At 53.2% G+C, this 23,906-nt stretch overlaps 1 protein-coding gene across 1 annotated transcript; it reads right to left on the bottom strand.

The window, feature by feature from the left end:
- Positions 1–3,729: 3,729 nt before the first annotated feature.
- Positions 3,730–21,798, bottom strand: IL5RA (interleukin 5 receptor subunit alpha). The gene is made up of 11 exons (XM_061570250.1): positions 21,773–21,798; positions 16,972–17,057; positions 15,505–15,668; positions 14,579–14,771; positions 13,850–13,973; positions 13,001–13,200; positions 12,528–12,673; positions 11,645–11,792; positions 8,759–8,888; positions 6,807–6,891; positions 3,730–5,785 (listed from the first exon to the last, which is right to left on the bottom strand). The coding sequence occupies exons 2-11, from the start codon at positions 17,045–17,047 to the stop codon at positions 5,681–5,683; spliced, it is 1,371 nt and encodes a 456-aa protein (XP_061426234.1). The 5' UTR covers positions 17,048–17,057; positions 21,773–21,798; the 3' UTR covers positions 3,730–5,680.
- Between the last annotated feature and the right edge of the window lie 2,108 nt (positions 21,799–23,906).

Below are 23,906 nucleotides of genomic sequence, written 5' to 3'. Positions count from 1 at the left end.
AACATCTCGTTTGTAAGGGTGCCCAGGCCGTTGATTAACACGTGATTAGCAAAAGACAAAGATCCCCATAGAGCCTTTAATACACTCTTATTAGCGAGCACCTATGAAGACCGGCACAGCACACAATGCGGTGGGTGCCCAGCCCGGCCGCCTTTGTCTCCCCAGTGCTGATATTTTACACACCGCACCGGTTACTCACAGAAGGCTGAGTCGACCTTGGGGAGTCCCAGGACCGGTTTAGACATTCGTTACAAATGAACCGTGAGCGGGCATTGAAGTCGGGTAGCTGGCTTCGTAGCGCAGGGCGCTCACCGCTACGCTACCGATCCCCACAACAAGAAACGCGTGATGGCTCGCACACCGTTTACATTATATCTTTGCACGGGATGTAATTACGCAGTGATGGACTTCACCTCGTTATCCAACTGCTGCACACTCAACGTGAGCCTGCTGACAGGTTGCTGACCACTGTAGCGTTACAGTCTGTCACGCTCATAACCCAAACGCTGTCAATCTCAGCAGAGGTGATTCATTGTATGATTACGACGATGGCACAAGCCCACGGTGAAAATTAAATTTCAGTAACTCGGGAAGGCATTTCAGTAAGCGACAATTTATTGGGCGACACTTTTTTGTTGAAAAAATTACATCAAATTATTGTAATGAATTTCAATCAGTGTTATTTTGTACAACTTTTCTCACGAAATTAAATATGTAACAAATAAATGAACAACGATTCTCGTGGATCTTGGATCTTAAAACCATCGTAGCATCGCCACATAGAATGGATACGACTGCCATAGGCACGCACAGTTTCCCCTCCAAAGGCTTTTCGCAGAGACATCTGCAGTAACTGTTGTCATTATACCACCACGTAATATTTCAGTTCATTATTGCCGTTGGTTATCGAAGTGTAGAGGTGCAGCCCTGCAATTTCCTGCTCATGCCACTGCTGGCAGAAGAGGGAGTCCGACCACCACGCCCCAGAACGCAGTGGTGGGAGGGAACATTGTAACCCCATCGCGTTATGGAAGGAATCAATGATTCATCTGATTATAATTTGACTCACAGATAGACCCCTAGACTAACAGAGAGACCCACAGACACGCATAGAGACCCACAGACACGCATAGAGACCCACAGACTCACATAGAGACCCACAGACACGCATAGAGACCCACAGACACGCATAGAGACCCCACAGACACGCATAGAGACCCACATACACGCATAGAGACCCACAGACACGAATAGAGACCCCACAGACACGCATAGAGACCCACAGACACGCATAGAGACCCACAGACACGCATAGAGACCCACAGACACGCATAGAGACCCACAGACACGCACAGAGACCCACAGACACGCACAGAGACCCACAGACACGCATAGAGACCCACAAACACGCATAGAGACCCACAAACACGCATAGAGACCCACAGACACGCATAGAGACCCACAGACACGTATAGAGACCCACAGACACGCATAGAGACCCACAGACACGCATAAAGACTCACAGACACGTATAGAGACCCACAGACACGCATAGAGACCCACAGACACGCACAGAGACCCACAGACACGCACAGAGACCCACAGACACGCATAGAGACCCACAAACACGCATAGAGACCCACAAACACGCATAGAGACCCACAGACACGCATAGAGACCCACAGACACGTATAGAGACCCACAGACACGCATAGAGACCCACAGACACGCATAAAGACTCACAGACACGTATAGAGACCCACAGACACGCATAGAGACCCACAGACACGCATAGAGACCCCACTTGACGAAGCAACGCTCCTCCTTCCGCTACTCCTCGGGTCTTATGGGGGCAGAGGGGAAATCATTTATGAGCCCCCCCCCGCCCCCCCCAGTAATTTGTTCTCATTTTCAGCCCTGAGGTGAGCTCTGAACAAATGGTCGTTGTGAATGGAGATGGCGTGGCGGTCTATAACGCGCTCCCCTCGCTCAGCGACATAGCGGCCACATCGCGGGTGGGGCCGTGCGCTGGTTACAAAGTGAGATGTTGTGTCTAATAAACACACAACGCCATCGTTGTGTCTAATAAACACACAACGCCATTGTTGTGTCTAATACACACACAACGCCATCGTTGTGTCTAATAAACACACAACGCCATTGTTGTGTCTAATACACACACAGCGCCATCGTTGTGTCTAATACACACACAACGCCATCGTTGTGTCTAATACACACACACCGCCATCGTTGTGTCTAATACACACACAACGCCATCGTTGTGTCTAAAACACACACAACGCCATCGTTGTGTCTAATACACACACACCGCCATCGTTGTGTCTAATACACACACAACGCCATCGTTGTGTCTAAAACACACACAACGCCATCGTTGTGTCTAATACACACACAACGCCATCGTTGTGTCTAATACACACACAACGCCATCGTTGTGTCTAATACACACACAACGCCATCGCTAGAAGCCTTCTTGCAAGCGCTGCTCACAAGCTAATAAATAAAAAACATCTGACGTGAGATTTAATCGGTTTCCAAACAATTACTTGGCATTTCGGAAGTACAGTAATGTACTAAAGGACGTACTGTGTTTCATATTATCAGTGTAAACAATCTGATTCCTTGGTTACCCTACGATTACTCCTCGAACCAACATTAATTCGGTCGTTTTAACCTCCGACATGGCGGTGCAAGTGGTTCAAGCGCTGCACAATGCACCCAGCGGCCGCAGTTCGAGTCCGAGCAACGGCGAACATCAGTGGCGAGTCACGTCTGACTCAGTGCCGCATCCCACCTCACGGCGACCCCGCACATACGAGTGCGGTGATGTATGGTCAAGCAACTCCCATGATTGACAGGCTTATGGGCAAGGCCTTCATCAAGCAGTAGATTGATTGACAAGATGCTGTAAAGTGACACAAATCTAACGACCATTTGAAGCAGCACCACAACTCAACGCGTACATCAATAGCACCGCCCTTACAAGTGCATCGTGCTACAACGGAGCAAGCGTGAGTTAGTCTTCGCTTCATACAGTTGTATGATTTATCATCATTATTACTCCGCCCGGATTTTTTTCAAGCCCATTTTATTTAGCGCAGAACATTCGTGAAATATTAATATTCAATTAAGCACAGTATATTTAAGATGTGATTAAAAAACTATTTTATTTAACCTTTGGAAAACATTACATCCTATTTACGACAGCCCGATTTGCGACGCGCATTAACGCCGATATCAGGGCATCGCGACTCGATATACGTCGTCTATGCAAGGCCGCCGTGACGCCATTCACGAGATCTGTGCAAGGCCACCGCGGCTCGATTCACGACGTTTGTTGAAGACCGACCACGGCTCGATTTACGACGCAGAATTTTCATTTGCGACCAAATTCCCAACGCGACTGAACACATTTGAACAGTCGACGTTTCTACCGTGCAACGTCGTCGTAGAAAGTCCCTGAGTTTCACTTAAGCAGAGGAAGAACGAAGAAAAGGTAAGAAGATAATTTTCAACATTTATATTTATATAAAAAAAAACACTTTGCGTCAATTTTGGTCAAATTGTCATCTCCAGTACTGTGCACGTAACACGCTTGGTCTATCAATGTAATAGTACACGGGGGCTGTTTTCCGCATGTTCTAGCATTAAGAATGTTTTAACGTTGTTTTTGAGAGAGAGAAAATGTATTACTCAATGTTACTGTCTATTAATTTGATTCTTGGATTTGACGAATTCTGACCAATGAAGCCTCCTCACCTCACGTTCGACTTCGCTGGTTACAGTTGTAGCCCGCAGGCCCACAAAGCCCTCAGCAGCAACTAGGAGATGAACCCTTCCCGTTGATTTATAATAGGCGACGTTTCAGGCAACGGCCCTTCTGCACACAGCACGCGAAGGGTCGTTGTCCGCCACGTCACCGATCGTTGAAGCGGTGCTGGTGACGGCTTGTTGTTGTTGTGATTGTTGTTGTTGTTGTGATTGTTGTTGTTGTGATTGTGTACAGCACTGCGAGCCCCAGCAGCATCCAAAACTCATCATCATCTAATCATGGTTACTGTTGAAGTAACAGCCCCTGTGCGTCCCCATGGTCCGTGTGCTTCCCTTACTTGAACCCACGTTGCTGAAACAATGTCCCCATTTTAAGAATACATTTTTAAAGTTATATTTTATTTTCAAAATGTAAGTGCTGTAATGATAACAAACATTCTCTTATGAGGATACACGGAGCAGGCATATAAACAGTGACTATTCAGGCTGTACAACATATGATGTTAACGCGTCTTCGCTTTTGACATCTCGTTTGCCTTTCACAGTTTAATTTGTAGTCTGCGTGCATGCACCAGTTCGCTTTGTGCACTTCTTGGTATCTCTTGACGTAAATTCCAGGAAAAAAGTGGAGGAACCTGGCTACAGGAATAGAACGCAAAAATGGGGATAAGTTATTTTTCAAGTGAAAACAGGAAAGTCATTGTTGCACATTGCTTCATTTTACTACGCTCTATAACCTGCTGCATGGTATGCAAATGAATTCCGAGCATGCCTGGCTGGCCTGATAGCCAGGGGAGGTGCATTTGTAATCTGTGATCGCCATGACGCCAGCTATTGTGGCACATTTCCGACACGTGGTCAGCAAAAATTGTAAAAAAATAAAACGTCAGGAGCCCTTCCGAGTCTTCGCTGCGGAACTTTTTGTGTTTTTTTTTAAACTGGTGGAGGGGTGGCACAGTGGCACGGTGGTTAACACTCGCACCTCACGGCAAGATGCCCCTCGGTTCGATTCCCGACTCGGGCGCCGTCCTGCGTGGAGTTTGTCTGCTCACCACCTGTTCGTTTGTCGTGGTTCACAGTGTCCACACCACCCATCGCAGTGCTTCACGTGACCCGTGTGGGGGTCACGACAAGGCGACGTCCGCGTCACTACTGCCACAACTTGGCAAGACCCTCCCGAAAAGAAGATCCTTTCGACTCGATGAGGCTGTTCCTGGGTAAAACAGGCGTCGTCTAAATATTGACAGGACACTGAACCCAGTCAGCTTGGACTAACCCCTCCATGGCCACCGTGTGCGTGTCGCTGTCGGTGACCATGTGCGGGGCCTGTCGTTGTGTTTCGCTGCCCGCCTTGCAAGGCCTTTCTTCGATGCACGCCACGTACGCTGTACCGCGCGTTGAACTTTGTTCGCACCGTACGTAGCCAACCGTGCTAGGCGCGGGGGACGGACAGCTGAACGCACACACACGAGCTTCTGCGGTGCGGCGCATACCCCGTCGCCAAACTACGAAGACAACATCAAATACACGCAGGGCTCACGGCTAACATCAGTGGCAAGTGGCGTCTGAACCGTCTCCTTGCCCCGCCCACATTCACCAACCCGCACTGAACCAGCGTGGAGAAGTATGGTCTCAAAGTCCCCACGACCGGCGCAGCATGGGGAGGCCTTCATCCAGCGGTGGATTAACGAATGCTGTGCACGTCTGTCAGTTACTTAAGAAACATGACTACGGTACGAGTTTTCAAGGCGGTATTGTGCGATAGTCATTGCTGCCAACAACTCAATGTCACGTGCCTCGACACACCTGTGCGTGGGAAGCAAATGAAATCTCACTTGACGTTTCGTATATACACTTCGAATAATATTTGTATGTTGCGCTCATTGGTCTATTGAGGGTGGGGGGCTCGTGGCTGCGGCAGTTGGGGCGAGTCGAGCTCCTCCACCAGGCTGTAGGGGTCCTGCGCCTCGAGGCGGGGCGCACAGGCGGCTGCCTGCACCACCAGCGGCACACGGGGGGAGAGTCGCGTCAGCGCGGACATCGCTTCCTTCACGACTGGGACATCAGAGGCGCGGGCCACGGTGGTGCCATTGTGGCCACGCAACCCAAACTTGGACCATAGAGTCAACCATAAAGTCAGCCATATAGTCAACCGTGAAGTCCACCATATAGTCAACCATATAGTCAACCGTAAAGTCAACCTTATAGTCAACCATATAGTCAACCATATAGTCCACCATATAGTCAATCATATAGTCAACCATGAAGTCAACTATATAGTCCACCATATAGTCCACCATATAGTCAACCGTAAAGTCAACCTTATAGTCAACCATATAGTCAACCATATAGTCAACCATATAGTCAACCGTGAAGTCCACCATATAGTCAACCATATAGTCAACCGTAAAGTCAACCTTATAGTCAACCATATAGTCAACCATATAGTCCACCATATAGTCAACCATATAGTCAACCATGAAGTCAACCATATAGTCCACCATATAGTCCACCATATAGTCAACCGTAAAGTCAACCTTATAGTCAACCATATAGTCAACCATATAGTCAACCATATAGTCAACCTTATAGTCAACCATATAGTCAACCATATAGTCCACCATATAGTCAACCCCACTGCAGTCTGCGCTCCTTCAACGGAGGAGGAGGAGGAGGAGCAGGCAAGCGACACGAACTCGCTCCTGAAGCCGTCTCGTCGTGGGCGGCAGCGGCAAACCTCGACATTGGCATTCAGCTGCGGAACGAAGTGCCCTTAAGCAAAAATCAAAATGATTGGCCAATAACAGCTTAATGTATATAGGACCGCAGAAGTTGGGCAATTGTTGGTACTGTCTCCACGGCGTGGCTGCCTTCCCGCTCGTCTGTGATGCCTCCGAGTCGTCCTTTCTGTGCGAGCGAGCGAGTGAGCAGGCGATCTCGGTGCAGCGGTGGCGACGCGTTGCAAGTTTATATTATGATTATAAACGTCACGTGAAGGAAATTGCATCGCGCACCTTAACGGGATCAATGTTTCTCTTGAGAAAAGCATCCAATGGCCCAGCAGGATCGGGAATATCCGGCCAAACTCGAACCTTCATGCTGCAAGACAGAGACACGCGTACACATTCAGTACAACGGCCAGTCGTGACTGACTGCCAGGCCAATTGATAGCAGATGTATTCATCTGTCGTCAATTACAAACACACACACACATACACGTGTGTGTGTGGACAATTGGGCATGTGACGACGCATCAATTCACATTGGACGATCCCCATCGTTGTGCCGGCGTCACGGTCCAATCTTCCCTCATGTAAAATAACAAAAAATCCACACCACAAATTACGAGATGGGAAACTTATCACCCCCCCCCCCACCACTGTCAAAACTTGACAGGACCTTCCTGAAAGATAACCTTGAGACTCAGGCTTTCCTTAGTGAACAAGTGTAATCATCATCACCATAACAATATAATAATCACCATAACTAAATAATAATAATAAAACACCACTGCTACAGAGTTCAATCTGGAGGCCCGATGGGATAGGCAAAAAGTGGGCGGTGGGAGGTGACGTCACAGGGAGGTGACGTCACAGGGAGGAGACGTCACAGGGAAGTGACGTCACAGGGAGGTGACGTCACAGGGTTGTACCGAGACTCGCGCTGCGTCGCTTGTGGCGTCCGCTTCCTTCGCGCTTGGCGCGATGTAAATTTACTTTAACACAAACACAAGAAATGGCTTTTATAATAAAAGGAAGTTCATTTCCTGCCACAGAGCTACAAGTTTGTTTCCTTTTACAGATATGCGGCTTTTTATAAAATGCGGTTAAATGTGAACTATCGAATTTTTAAAATCTAGATTATTCTGTCGTAATTTCCCCTCCCACTGCTCTCTCCCGTCTGCGCTGCTGCTGCTGCTGCTGGTGCTGCTGGTCACGTGAGGAGTGTCCATTCGGCTCTCTGTCGCGGTGCCACCGCTCGTGCTGCTCGAGGATGGGCCGCAGGGACGGGCATGGCAGAACTACTTCTGAGACCCTTTCAAGTGAGCGCTGCCCGACAGAGTAAGAAGCAGAATTCCCCCACTCGCCATGCCACCAACAAGCATGTCGGTCGCATGAGGCAAACTCATTGATCTTTAAATTCTCAGATCTAAAATGATGCCAAACTAAGTGCATTGCCATTTTTACCGTGATTATTTTTGTCCGTGCTGAGAACATCAACTCACCGCACACAAGTAGCCAGTTTACTCAGAGGCGGGTGCCCGGATTCAACCCCAGGTCTTCAGAGATCTTAGATCACACCTCTGAAGGTCAATCTTACAATGCAACATTTTCACACCGTGATACATGCATCGTTCTTTACTCAAACATAAGCAAAGATGAGCCAAGGGTAAAGAAGATGGTGACGCTGAAGGGAATGGTGGTGGCCTGTGACCCATCGCTTTTAAAGTGGGATTAATGGATCATACAGGATCACTGTGTGCTGTGGGACACCTACATCCACGACATTGCAAGGTGGATCAGAGACAGCAGTACAGCAAGTGGGTTCCTGACCGATCTGTGCCGACCTTCTGAGATTCATCCCCATGTGTGCGTGGTGGATTTTCTCCAGCTACTTCCAGTTTCCTCCCACAATTGAAAAACAAACTCGAGACCAAAACAATTGGACAAACATCCCAATGCAGAACCCGCATGGGAAACCGTCTGGAGACTCGGCGAGGCTTTGCTAGATAAAGGGCATTATTCTTATTATAAATTGATCATCCTCGTGAGGATTGAAGGATCTCTGTGTGCACTGGCGCTTCCTGGAATGCCTCAGCAACTGACAGCGCCTTCTTGCATCCCATCTCATCCATTCCATCGCCGTGCGGCAGTCTATCCACGGGGGCCCCCAGTGGCAGCTGTAATCATGCTGATGGCGGAGAAGACGTCGGTGACGGTGACAACGATGCCGGTGGTTTTGTTACCGGGGCCAACGCCACACGAGGAAGGAGATGGCGGTGATGACGGCAAGAACTGCGCCGAACGCGATGACGAGCGGAGCCACGGGCGGCACGGACACGGGTGGGGGTCCTGGGTACGGGGACTTCTCCTTGGCTACACACAACAAAGACAAAGACACAGGTCACCCCTACAGCCTCAACACACCGTTGGGACAAGTGTGGCCAGTGAGCACAAATGACGGACCAACACGTGACACGAGGGGATCGCGTGGCCAGCACCACTCGCCTATGGAGATAAAGACAAAGAACCCGCCCCCCCCGCATATCCTTCAACAGACTATTGGGGCAATTGCTGTTAGCGAGCACCTATTAAGACCAGAACGGCAACACCACGTCAGGCCACCTTTGTACAGGTGTGTGAGTGTACAGGTGTGTGAGTGTACAGGTGTGTGAGTGTACAGGTGTGTGGACACACACACACAGACAGGTGTGTGAGTGTACAGGTGTGTGGACACACGTAGTAACAATCTTCAAGAAGGGGTCTTGCTGTGGAGACGACAGGGGGATCTCCCTCTGGTCCATAGCAGGAACGATGCTGGCCCGCATCCGGCTCAATTGTCTGAGCCCTGTCGCTGAGCAGGTCCCACCATCCCGGGGCACCCAAATGTGGCCTTGGCTGCCCGACAGATTCAAGAAAAGTGTCGAGAGCGGCTTCAAGAACTGTTCTTGACATTCATCGACCTACTAACCAAGGCATTTGACTCCCTCAACCGGGGAGCCCTTTGGAGTGTCCTCCAACGTCTTGGATGTCCGTAGAAGTGTGTCGCCATCCTGCGGCTCCTGCACGGCGACGCGACCGCCACCGTGCTGAGTGGGGGATCTGAAACCGATGCCTTTCAGGTCCGAATGGGTGTCAGAAAGGGTTGCATGATCGCCCCCCGTCTCCCCCACCACTTATTCACCATCTATAGGGTCGTGGTCACCCTCCTCGTCCACGGTCGCCTTCCATCTGGCATCAGCATCCAGTTCTGCCTGGACGGGAAGCTCCTCGACCTCGGACGTTTTCGGGCAAAGAAGAAGAAGAAGAAGCTGACCGCAAAGGGCATCCACGACCTGCAGATTGCGCGGTGGTCGCTCTGCGCAGGACGTCCAGGTGACCCTCGGCGTGTTGCACTCTGCGCACTAGAGACTTGGCTTCGCCTTGAACACCAACAAACCAAGGTCCTCCACCAGCCGAACGTCCCCCGACTATCTACGTCGATGGAGAGGCCCTTGATCACGTGGAGAATTTCACTTGATCACGTGGTGTATTTCACTTGATCACGTGGAGTATTTCACTTGAACACGTGGAGTGTTTCTCTTTCCTCGGGAGTCATCTCTCCAACACCGAGTCCAGAGCGCCAGCGCCGTCTTCGACAGCAAAGATCTCCTGCTTGACGACAAAGCTCCCACTTTACCGGGCAGTTGCCACTGCGATGCTCCTCTTCTTGTGCAGCGAAACGTGGACTGCCGACTGGCGCCACGTCACTGCGCTCGAGCGCTTCCATCGGCGCCGCCTCCGTCAAATCCCGGGGACCGAGTGGGAAGGCCGCTGCACCGCTGCGAGTGCCCTCCTGCAGGCTGACACCCTACCAGCACCGGAGCGATACTTTGATAAAAACAACTCCGACGGACCGGCCACTGCATCCGCATGCCTGAGAATCGCCTTCGCCGCCAGATCATTTTCTCCGAGCTGCCCAGTGGAGGGACGAAGGAAGCGGTTCTAGAATACCCTCGAGTCCTCCCTGATGCGCGCAAAATCAGCCTCCAACACCGGGACGAGGAGCAGCAGCAGCAGCAGGCTGCCGACCGCCTGGCGGTGGCGTCGCCGCATCCCGCGGGCCACGGCCCACTTGGAGACGCGGCGTCTCGATGCCAAAGCGGATCACCGCCACCAATCAGAGAGGGAAAGGAAAGCAACCCGGCACTGCGGATTCCACTTCCATCTGGGGCCGCGTGGCACCCCAGTGCCCAAGATCTGCGGATCCACAGTTGGACTCCTCAGCCACCTCGAGAGCCATCGCTAAATCTGGTGGACGTCATCCTCGGACCCCGAAGGACTGCCGACGACGACGACGGACACGCAGGTAAACAGGTGTGCGACTCTGCAGGTGTACGGACACGCAGGTAAACAGGTGTGCAACTCTACAGGTGTACGGACACGCAGGTAAACAGGTGTGCAACTCTGCAGGTGTACGGACACGCAGGTAAACAGGTGTGCGACTCTGCAGGTGTACGGACACGCAGGTAAACAGGTGTGCGACTCTGCAGGTGTACGGACACGCAGGTAAACAGGTGTGCGACTCTGCAGGTGTACGGACACGCAGGTAAACAGGTGTGCGACTCTGCAGGTGTACGGACACGCAGGTAAACAGGTGTGCGACTCTGCAGGTGTACGGACACGCAGGTAAACAGGTGTGCGACTCTGCAGGTGTACGGACACGCAGGTAAACAGGTGTGCGACTCTGCAGGTGTACGGACACGCAGGTAAACAGGTGTGCGACTCTGCAGGTGTACGGACACGCAGGTAAACAGGTGTGCGACTCTGCAGGTGTACGGACACGCAGGTAAACAGGTGTGCGACTCTGCAGGTGTACGGACACGCAGGTAAACAGGTGTGCGACTCTGCAGGTGTACGGACACGCAGGTAAACAGGTGTGCGACTCTGCAGGTGTACGGACACGCAGGTAAACAGGTGTGCGACTCTGCAGGTGTACGGACACGCAGGTAAACAGGTGTGCGACTCTGCAGGTGTACGGACACGCAGGTAAACAGGTGTGCGACTCTGCAGGTGTACGGACACGCAGGTAAACAGGTGTGCGACTCTGCAGGTGTACGGACACGAGGTGCCCGTGTGTACGAGTGCCTCACGCGAGTAATCCAAGTGCGACCAGGGACTGCTCAAGTTCTTGGAGTAGATGGGGATGGCTCGGACGGACACGCGGTAGGGAAGCCCTGGGTCCACGACCAAGTCCAGCGCGGTCCTCTTCTCTATGAAGGTGTCAGCCAGCACCTGGGGCTGTGAGCGGCACACGTGAATAGCAGCAGCGGCGTTAGTTTCAGCGACGGTGGGGCAGTGACGAACACGCAGGGATAGCGCCGCACCCGTTTGATCGGTCCTACGCCGGCTGAGAAACATGTCCCCTGGTTTGTTCTGTGGACAATGTGGCGACCGTAACCGATGGATGACAAACATTGTTACTGTTTCTCTTGTTTGCAAATAAAAATGTCACAGTCTCAAGGCTCTTTCAAGAAGGGTCCTGCCAAGTGTTTGCAGTGTGGGGGTGGCAATGTTGCTGCTACGTGTAATGCAAATTGGGTTATGCGCAGTGATTACTTTTTCAGCACTGGAATGTTCTGGCTCATTCCAGTTACATTTAATGTTTTGCTTGCTATGAGAGCAAACTGGAGAACCGCGGAGAAACCCCATGCAGATCAGGGGGAGGACATTTCCAACCCACTCACATTCTCACATCCTCACAGGCTCACCTGGGAGAACATATACACTCCACTCACTCACTCACATGCTCACAGGCTCGCGGGGGAACACCGAGAAAACATTGTCACTCCGCACTCGCTCACTCATTCACACGATAGAACAGGGACACACACCACCTGCACTCACTCACTCACTTGCTCACTCACTCACTGCACAGCGGGGCAGAGAACATGCACAGGAAGGGCGCCCAAGTCGGGCATGTAACCCAGCCCCTGCTGTGCCGCGATCGTCTGGACTCGTGACGGCAACTCGCACCTCTCGTCCCGCGCGGGGGGTGACGAGGCGCGCGTGGTACTTGACGAAGCTGAGCAGCCGCGTGCTGCTGGGAGGGTCCCAGACGAACACGAGGCTCGACGGGCTGAGCACGGAGGCGCGGAGACCCCGCGGAGCACTCGGCGAGACTACGGGGGAGGGGGCGGGGGGAGGGGGCGGGGGGGAGGGGACGGGGGGAGGGGGCGGGGGGAGGGGACGGGGGGAGGGGACGGGGGGAGGGGACGGGGGGGAGGGGGCGGGGGGAGGGGACGGGGGGGAGGGGGCGGGGGGAGGGGACGGGGGGGAGGGGACGGGGGGAGGGGGCGGGGGGGAGGGGACGGGGGGGGGCACAGACGGTCGCTCGGGGTCACGTGGCTCAGTTGGGGGTCGCTCGCAGCACGGGGTCATCCAGCAGTGGACTGATCATGGCTGACTGGTGATGATGGTGATGATGAAGCGTGGTGTGGCGATCGTACTTTTCTCCAAGGGGGTGATGATGAGCAGGCTGGGCCGAGCCGCCTCCCCGCCGGGCAGGGTGCCGTTGACGAGGATCGCGAAGCTGTTGGCGTCTCGGTCCCACTCCACGATGCTGCTGCTGACGCAACGCGGCGTGCCCGGGGGCATCCCCCCCTCGTCGTCCCCACACCTCGTCCAGAGGAGGGGCTCGTCCAAGTAGCTGCAATGACATCGCAATCGTTACGTCTTGGGAGCTATTGCGTCATCGTCATCGTTGCGTCTTCACCACCATCCAAGGGCACGGAGACCCCACGGCACGAGCTGCAGCCGTGCAGATCGCTAACGCCACTCCCGGCGGAATGACCTCCACCAGAGGGCACTCGCCCGACTCCTCCACGCCGGCCCGGGCGTCTTGGAGGAGGTGGGCGACACCCCCAACGCTCGCAGCCCCTCGGTCGGCCGCGCTGCGCCCATTCGCGCTGCTGGGTGGGCAGAGGCAGCGGAGGGGGGGACGTCTCTGGCCACCGGCGCCGGGAGCTGGGATCGACCCGCGCCCTCTGGATTGCGAGTCCGGCGCGCTCGGCATTCAGTGGCGGAGGCAAGAGGGTGGATGGTGGCAGCATTAACTGCCCCCATCACCACCACCAGCACCACTCTTCCCCTCGAAGGCCCAGACATGTGTGTCTCTATTCAGATTTACCGCGGGGGAAATACGTTGATTCTGTTTTTCAAGGAACGTCGGGGGCTATTGATGAAAATCTAGCATTTTGTGACTGCCTCTCCCACCCCACCTCCCACTTGGGAAGTTCCTAAATCCGCTTCTGGTAACCATGAGGCCACGAGCCGTCGTCAGCGTGCGGGAAACTCACACGGCGTAGTAGAGGGAGTAGCTGGTGCCCGGGGGAGCTTTCTCCCCGGTTCTCCAGCGGCACTCCAACGCCTCCATGTCTCGGTAGACACACGAGACGTCACGAGCCGCCGTGCCGGGCTCGCCTGCACGCACACACACACGCAGATCCCCCGTGTCGCCTCGAACAGACTGTTGCGGAAGGTTTAACACGTAGTCGGCTTTAGCGACCAATATTCATAAGACAAGTTTTTTTTTGGGTTATATCGCGTAAATATAAATGTGTCGTGAACCCACCAACAACTTATTTTTGTGTTTAGTTTCTTGTCCTCCCCCCGCACCCCCGATTAGCACGGTCGGCTACGTCCAGTGCGAAAGATGTCCAACATACACACTTAGGCACATCGTCAATTTACAACAACAACACACACACACATCGAGCGGCTATCCTGTACCACGTGGCACAGGTCACGGCAACAGACCCACGGCACGAGACGCAGGAAGCCTTCGCCGAGCTGCAGATTTGGCGGGGGATTGGAGTACTACACGGGCTTGCATCATGACCTCGTTAAGCGTCCATTTGATTCGCGCTCACTTCCCCAGGAACGCATCTTGAGCGCTAAGCGAGATCTGTCTGTTTGAGGTCTAAGTGTGTTAACACCGGCGGACCGCACCTTCGCGGACACGCCGGTGTGACTTCAAGCCGAGCCAATTCCCGAGTGAGATTTGCGTTTGCGCCGGTGGGTCCTACCGACTGGAGGCTTGGTGATGGGTTCTGTCCACGCGCTAGCGTTGCCCGCGGTGTCCAGCGAGGGGCAAGGGCACGCGCCGCCGTCGGCGTCGTCGGCGTCGTAGGCCACGGAACGCACGGACACGGTCACCTCCCGATCCGGCCAGCCCAACACTTTGCTCCCCTTCTGCTTCTGCTGGCAGACGCAAGATCCCTGCGAAGCGTCGCGCGCGCACAGACGACGGTCAGACGCGCAAGATCCTCGTCGGCATCTATCCGCTGCTGGCTTGAGGCGCCCACAAGCGGTCGGTGTATCTCACGCTCTCGCAAACACAGGAACAGTCCATCTCGCTCCTGCACACGAGTTGAATTCATAATTATAATACAATACAAATATATATCGGCGACAATCGTGCAAATTGTAACGCACGCAGTTTTTTTAACAGAGGCGCAGGAAACCACAGAAAAGCGGGGAAGGCAGCCAGAATCGGCACCAACAATTGCCCAAGCTCTGTGGCCCTATATTGAGATGTTTCGCCAGCTCCATGACTGAACGTTGACACGCGTAGTTTGTTTAGAGGTATCACTTGATCTCAGAAATAGTTCTGTGATATCAGCTTCGTTCGAACTCTCTTTAGAAAAAAAGAGACGACGTACGAATGTGCTTCCACTTGGAAGATCGGCACAAGAAGAAGCCGGCAAAGAGCGCTGTAAGTCACACCAGGAGCAAGTCGAACACTTGGATGCAACTGGGAAGAGAATCTAATGCAAAGTTTTTCAGTAAGTCTCATGCACAGCGCTAAATTGAAGAAAGGCCCCGATCGCTGATATCGTTGACAAAGTAACACGGCCCGTAGAGAGAGGGAGAGAGGGAGAGATTGGGCCCGTGGGAACGACAGGGCCCCCAACCCATGCTGTCGATTTCCCCGGTTCTCAGGCCGACCAACCTCACACTGAGGCCTCGCGTCCGTCTCGGCAGGCAAGCACAGGCGGAGCTGGTAGAGCAGACTGCGGGCGGGGTTCTCCTGCAGAGGCGAGGGGTTCCATCGCACGGGCAGCCGGATGCCCTCCACGTAGGCCTTGAGACGAACCTGGGACGGTGGCTTCAAGTCTGAGCGATAACAACGAGAGGATCAGCCAGCCACTAGAACTAGTCATCTCAGTCACTCTCACCCAGCCAGTCACTAGAACTTGTCATCTCAATGATGCTAACCCTCACCAGACCAGCTACCTTCCCACGTTGTACTGCCTCTCCTACGTGTTTGTTTCCCCCCTTGCTCTCTGTAACCGCACACTGCGTTCTCAAATTGGACGTCAAGATAGTGACGTCTCTAAAACAATGAGTAAGTTTCGATTTAAAGCTTTCGTGACTGCAGGGATTCATCTTCTTGGTTCTTTCGGTAAAGTCACGTAGAAGGGAAGTAATAAAATAATAAAAATAAAACATAATAAAACAATTCTCACGACGTTTCGGCCACAACGCAAGCAGCCGTCCTCAGGTGAAAACCAGGTCCGTCGAGGCGACAGAGTCTGAATGGACGGACCTGGTTTTCACCTGAGGACGGCTGCTTGCGTTGTGGCCGAAACGTCGTGAGAATTGTTTTATTATGTTTTATTTTTATTATTTTATTACTTCCCTTCTACGTGACTTTACCGAAAGAACCAAGAAGACAATGAGTAAGATTAGCGCTGACAGCGCTGATCGTCGTGGTGGCGGCGGCGGCGGTGGCGATGAAACGAGGGCGACGTGATGCGGCTGGCGCCGCTAATGTGGTCGCTGCTAGACGGAGGTCGACAACGATAGATGATGGTGGGGGATGTAAGACGATGACCACAGTGATGGTCACGATGATGATGGTGGGGGATGTAAGACGATGGCGACAGTGATGGTCACGATGATGATGGTGGGGGATGTAAGACGATGACCACAGTGATGGTAACGATGATGATGGTGGAGGATGTAAGACGATGGCGACAGTGATGGTCACGATGATGATGGTGGAGGATTTAAGACGATGGCCACAGTGATGGTGACGATGATGATGGTGGAGGATTTAAGACGATGGCCACGGTGATGGTGACGATGATGATTGTGTAGCCAGACGTGTGGGAGCAATGATGAGGTTGATGAGTATGGGACAAGTAGCTAAGGCAGGATGCGATCAGCAACCTGCGGCTCCCAAGCCACAAGCAGATCATTAAAACCCTGTCTCGTGACGTCACGTATTAATGACCTACCGTTTCGAATTCAAACGCATTGCGGCTTATCAATGTTTTTTGTACAGAATTTGAAGAACAAAAGCTCTTCTTGTTGTTCTCGTTTTCTGACCCGCGAGCTCAGAGGACGCGCGTGGTGTTGACGACGACGATGCGATGGTGACGATGGTGGACGATGACAGTGAAGCTCCTCTTACCGGGCTCGGCTCGGCAAGGCCTCACGGCGCCCATGAGCAGGAGGGCCACGCACAGGCGGCAGGAAGGCGGCTTCATCCCGGCAGCGCTGAGATGACACAGACGTCCACGGGACGACGCCGGTCACGAATGAAGTCCATGTCCAGGCGAACACGCGCTCCCCAGTACGGTTGGCTTTTTAGTTTTTTTTTTTTTACCAAATTTTCTTTATATGAACATTGTTTGTATTCTGCGTCTGGCTCGCACGTGGTGCTAACTTCGTGGGTGGGCTGCACCCCACAGCGTGACTCATTCCACAGTGACATTTCTACCTGCGTTGCCACACATGCATTCCGCTCTTAGTCACACGCGCACACGCACAACTACCTGCCTCCCACTCGCACGAATTACACTCTCCCCTATTATCCACACTTTCCCCTATTATCCACAACACTCTCCCCTATTACCCACAACACTTTCCCCTATTACTCACAACATTCTCACCCATTATCCACATTCTCTTCCCCTATTACCCACAATTATCTCCCCTAGTATCCACAATTCTCTCCCCTATTATCCACCCCTCCACCGCACCCAACTCCACCTTGCTCGTCGGTGACACGAGTTGGCAAAGTGGCAGAAGGGATTGTTTTTTTTTATTCTCTCACATCCTCTTACACAGCAGATATCATCATCAGTCGGCATCATCAGCCATGAATAATTGACTGCTGGAAGGCTTTCCCGTGCCATTGCCATCTGTCAAGGTCCCGCGGTCGATAAAGACTGCCCGTCAAACACCTGCGCGCCGAAGCTGATCTCATCGTCGTCCTTAGAGCTGTATTTTATTCACGATACAATCACTCGGTGTTCTCTTTCCGCCGATGGCTCTAGAGACTTCAGGATGTCTGTCACTTTCTTTGCCATTATTTATCCACCCAGGCCACATAGAATAACTGTGGACGTCACCAAAGCAGCCGGAGCCCCTGGAGAAACAGATTCAGTGCAGCTATTCACTGTTGGCGCATAAATAAAATAACCGAATCACAGATCCATAGCTGTCAACCCCTTATCAGTGCCCTGCCTCATTACAGACCAAGTCAGACCTTATTGGTCACCCCGTGCCCCTTATCAACGTTCATCCTACAAAGTTCCATCACAAGCGAGAAACACAAACAGACAGAAGCGTGGTTTTTTTGTTGCCCGAATTGAAACGGCTGTGCTCCTTATGGACCTGCAAACTCAATTTCCCTGCACACGCATATGGCTCAACCGTATGGGTTGACAGGCATTCATATCCGTGTAAAAGGAATAGATCACAGATATCTCGGCAAAAATATATAGAATCAGTGCACTAAATGAAAATTTCTGTCCAAAATGTCAACCTGAAATATTTCCCGTGGCCACGAGGAAGATTGTGCGAGCCGGACAGGAGGGGGGGGCCACGAGAGGGGGGCTACGAGGGGAGGGCACGAGGGGGGGGGGCCACGAGGGGGGGGCCACGAGGGGGGGGGGCACGAGGGGGGTGCCGGGCTATTTGCATCTCACGCGGCTCGCTCCTCCAGGGGTCACGTCCGCGCTATTTTGAATATTTCTCGGTTCCACGAAACCGCGGGCCACGTGCCCGTGATATCACCCCCTCCCCCCACCAGAGCACAGATCATCGGAATGCAATCACAGACTGTGACGAATGAACAAAAGTGGTGGTGCAGTAATTATTTGGCGACCCGAGCTCGAATCCCGGCCACGGCGAGCGATTCCTAAATCGGCGCTGAGTTCCAAGCACGTGTCAGGACTTGGGGTATGAATCCCCTTGTACGAATACTCGTCTCTTTCTCGTGTAACATTTAAAACAATGACAGATAATTTACAATCCTTTTACAATCGACTCGTGGGTGTAGGCCTCTCCATGCCACGTTGATCACAAAGGTTGTTTGACCATACTTCACCACAATGGCCATTGTGTATTGGTGCATGTGTGTGTGTGTGTGCAACTTTGATTGCTACACTCTGCAAAGGGTGGGGTTTTCTCCGGGCACTTCGGTTTCCTCGCGCTTGCAACATCCCCAATGCATGAACCCTTCTGGATCTGTGTCTTTTAGACTCTGCGAGTCTCTTTCCGGGTAAATACATTTCCCGCATTATCGCATTTGTCAATACACTCTGACCCACGTGGAGTCGAGAAACTCGTTCAGCTTGAAGTGTTGAATTCCCACGACGTATCCACTACTGGCGCGCTGTTCGCCTGCCTGTGTGAGCACGGCGAGCTTAGTGCTGACATCGCAGTGGACATTGCCAGCGCAGCTCCATGCGCCTGCATCTCACCACGCCGCACAGACACGACGGCCACATTCATGTCATCGCGACAAAGAGGCAGTCGTCCTCAGCCATGGGCAGAGGAGAAGGGCCAGGCCCTTCAGCCTCGACAGCACGGGTGGCTGTGGGAGCAGCGGAGGAGAATGAGCGACCTCCCACGGGACGCGGTTCACTTGGGGCTTCAGCACAAAGGCTCGCTGGAGGGTGAGTACGGTGAGTTGAGATGCAGGTACACGGGCAAGTCCATGGAGAAGGAATGTATAGTTTGTTGAACTTCTTTCGCACCGTACGTAGTCAACCGTGGCAATTGGAGGTGCGGGGAAAGGACAACAAACTAAACACAAAAGACAATATTGAAGATGGCGAGTGCGATCTTGAAATGGATAAGGGATTGGATTGGGGAGGCAGTGGGGAGATTGAAAAATGTGTGTGTGTGTGATGGTCTCATGAGCGCAGGTTGAAATTCATTCAATGAATGGTTTGGGCTTTGCCACGGTAATGATCTTGTCAACTGTAGATGTCGTGACGACCCTCCACCACCCGACATCGCCAAACATATTAAATGGTCGCTTGGTGTGCAAGCATCGCAGTGCGCCAGTTGTTATTGTTTGAACTCGGCGGTAATGTTGAGGACAAATGTCACAACCAGAATTAGCAGCAAATTAAAATTACGAAACTGTGCCAAGGATCTTCAGGTCCTGCTCCCGGAAGTCAGAATGAGCAGGTTTCACCACACAAAGCGCGCAGGTCATCACGTGGCCTAAGAATAAACTCAATTCTGAATCATAACATAGGCTGTGAAGACCCACGTGTTAAGAAGTTTTAATTGTTTAAATTGCACGATCTTGCAGATGCCATTTGAATGCATCACATTATGATGTTGTTATTGCTCCGCTTGCTTACCCGCGGGAAGCCTCAACCGAGTCTCAAGACTGCTTTCCAGGAGGGTCCTGCCAAGCTCTTCGCAGTAGGGGAGGGGTGATGCTGCTGCTGCTGTGTAATCCTAATTGAGTCATTTGCAGGTAGTTCGTCAACGTTAAGATCTTTCACCAGTACCAGTTACATTGTACGTGTGGTTTTTTGTTACACCTAGAGAAGGAAACTTGAAAACCCTGAGAAATCAGCCCACGCAAAACAGGGGGAGAGCATACACACCCCCATCTAGAACGGTGCCTGAGTTGTGAATCGGACTCAGGTCTCCTTGGTGCGCGGCGCGAGTGCTACCACCACCAGCACGCTGCCACCCCGTGCCGCTTGCAACAAAGCGGGCATCGAAAGCCTCCCGTCGGGTCGCTGCGCCCCGTTCCGCAGTTCTCGATCCAGTGAAAGCGACTCGCATCCAATCTGAACTCGTCACAGGTCACCGGGCAGCGAGGCGTGGCACGCGGAGCTACTACCCTTCAAACTATGAAGGAGCAGCAGCAGCACCGGCACATCCGTGGCGGCGACCTGCAGCACTTTCAGCTGCCCGGTTGTGTTTGTTGCTTCCAGCATGAGGCGACAGCGTCCGCGGCGCGGCAGATCTTGGACCTGTCCGGCCAGAGAGCGCGTGGGTTGATGATATCCCAAGGCTGGCTGGATGCAGCACGCGCGCCCACGCAGCCCACAGCCACAAGTTGAGCGACAGCGACGCAGAACAAGCAGAGTCACGCGAGCTTCACTGGGAAGTGATTCCTGCACGCGCTTAGATCATCATCATCATCATTGACGTTCGTCAGGCGCATTTCACCCGCAGGGGTCTCCCTGCCCCTGCGGAGTCTCCCTGCCCCTGCGGGTCTCCCTGCCCCTGCGGGTCTCCCTGCCCCTGCGGGTCTCCCTGCCCCTGCGGGTCTCCCTGCCCCTGCGGGTCTCCCTGCCCCTGCGGAGTCTCCCTGCCCCTGCGGGTCTCCCTGCCCCTGCGGGTCTCCCTGCAACGCCGCGAGACTCGAGGTCGCACGCGACGGGCGCGGCCTCGACTCAACCCCCGGGTATTGAGAGTCCAACAGAGACGTGAAGGAGAGGGGGGGGGGGGCTTGCTTAGTCCACAGAGGTCAAGTTGATGGATACATCGTTAGCAGGCTAACATCTTCATGGCATCATTGGCCACGATCTATCCGCCGCTGGATGAAGGCCTCTCCCCAAGCTGCCGCCATCCCCACGGTGGCCCAACTCCCCGGCGACTTTCGCCGCCTTTGGCTCCCACTCCGGCGTCAGCCTCGGCCATCGCTCCCTTCCCACGGCGGCACAACGCCGCTCCAGGCCACGCTCACTTCTCTTCCCAGGCCACGCTGACAACTCCGGGCCTCAACAGGCCAACAGCCCCAACCCTCGCATCCAGCCACGGGCGCCAGCACTGCGGGAGGGACCGAGACTCGCGCGTCGGCCTTCACGGCCAGAAGTGGCTCGCCAAGACGGCGCCACCATCAGCAGCGGCGCCGTACCCAACCACAAAGGACAATGGCAACAACAATAACAACAACAATAACAACAATAACAACAACAACAATAACAACAACAATAGCGCCGTCTCACGGGTCCCCCTCCCTCTTGCTCGGAGTCATTACAAAGTGTGGCCACCAACTCGCTCGCTTTGCTCGCCGCGGTTGCCAGGACCACCGTGCTGCCGTTACCAGCACGTGGCAGACGCCAGAGACCGATAATGCCATGGCAAGGTCAGTTGTGGAGACCCCCCCCCCTCTCCCCATCGCCTTTGTCTCCCCGCCACTGATGTTACAGCCCCCCCCTCCCCATCGCCTTTGTCTCCCCGCCACTGATGTCACAGCCGCACAACAGCACCAGGTACTCATTTGAGACCGAATCGACAAAAAGGGGAAAATAAATAAATAATGATATTAATGAGACAACGCAATGTTATCTACCCAACACAAACTACGGTACTAATGAAACCCCCCCGACTCGGACACACCGGACACTGCTGATGAGACCACGCCTGCCGAAGCGATGCTTGCGCTGAAGTTGTGGAGAGTCGTGCCGTGGTGGTTGCTGTTGTTGTGTGGTGGTTGTTGTTGTTGTTGTGTGGTTGTTGTTGTCCCCCCCCCTCCCCGCGCCTGCGATCAGCGCTGTCGGCTGTTGGCTAGGTACGGCGCGAAAGAAGTTCCACAAATACACGCACATTGCGGCTTGACGGCAAGTGCCGCCAGGTTGTCTTCCCAGATGCGCCGCTTGCCAGAGGCGCTCTCGTGTCGGGATGCCGGGAATTGCCGCGGCTGGGTGTGTTTTAGCTTGTGGGAGGAAATCGAAGAACCCCAAAGTAAAAACCCACACACGTGCAAGTGGGTATTACAAAGAATAATGATGATAATGATGATAACAACACTCAACAGGTGGATTCAACCATAATAGAGGGTTGTTTGGGGGTGAGATCGCGTAAATATATAAACGTGTCGTTAAACCCGCCACCACCCGACACAGCCAACTAGTAAGGGTTGTCACGTAAATAGAACGTGCCAATTCGTCACTCGTACAGCACTAGTGTGTAGTGTATAGTGTAGTGTATAGTGTAGTGTACTAGTACAGCACACCGGTTGTGTGTTGGAGAGCCAAGCCACAACATTTACAATCTGAGCACGACGTTTCGCCAGTAATTACAAATCGCTTCATCAGGCGACAGCCAGATTTGTGGAGAAATCCTCCCGTTTCGTTCCTTATAGATATATTTTTTTATTTGTTTTAAATGCGTGCTCAAATATAACGGTGTACGTGGGCTGCGATGCGGGCACGTCATAGTTTATCGGAGCTGTGACTCAATGTTAACGTACACTATTTGACAGTCCATTCGGGCTATCGGCGCGGAGAATCGAGCCGTTGAGCGTGTTCCTGTGCGGATAGAAACCGCAAACCCCACGAGGTTGCACTGTACATGTCAGCATGGTACAGCGAAACACTTCGTGTTAGTGCAGATAACGCGCTTAGCGATATTTAGGCTATTGGCGAGCACCTATTATGGCTCAAAGGGTTTACACCAATGCCCTGGTTTCTCATTTCGATAACCTAAGAGAAAACTTCATAACATCCGGCCAAACGTTCGAGACTCAAACATTGCGCACCGCCTGGCTTTGACATCGCACCTCAAAGACACCGGTGGGGACATCAGCGGGGAGACGGCGCTGCACCGCATCTCCTTCGCGAATGGACAATTCAAGATCCAAGTCACAGGAGCGCGACCGTGGCCATGCGACCCGCAACTATGCAGCGTGCAGTCAACCCGTAGGGACACGGAGACGCATCGAGAGCCACGGAGAGACATCGAGAAACATTCGACGAGCCACACCGGTGCAACTATGGACCACATAGTAACTCGATGAAGACACACAAACACAGAGAGACTCACAGAGAGACAACTCACGAAGTGGCCCACAGAGATGCGTTAAAGCGAGCCACTATGCGATCGCTACCGTGCCACCAGAGCTACGGACCATTCAGTCTGCTCTCATTCAGCCGATGAGGAGGAGCGACACGACGCGAACTCTCTTTCTCCCCTGAGGCCCTCTCCTAGTGGCCAGCAGCAGACATCGAGCCCCTGAACGCTCGCGGTGACCGAGGCGGCGAGGTCCACAACGCCGCCAACCAGTGGACGTCCTCCTGGAACGCGTTCCGAGGGGAGATGGAGCGATGGCATCGGCTGGCACGCAGGCAGATATCTCGC

Source organism: Lethenteron reissneri, chromosome 45 (assembly GCF_015708825.2).
Source record: "Lethenteron reissneri isolate LAM-NWPU_2019-01 chromosome 45, ASM1570882v1, whole genome shotgun sequence".
NCBI lineage: Eukaryota > Metazoa > Chordata > Hyperoartia > Petromyzontiformes > Petromyzontidae > Lethenteron > Lethenteron reissneri.
This window is presented reverse-complemented; position numbering and strand designations above follow the sequence as displayed.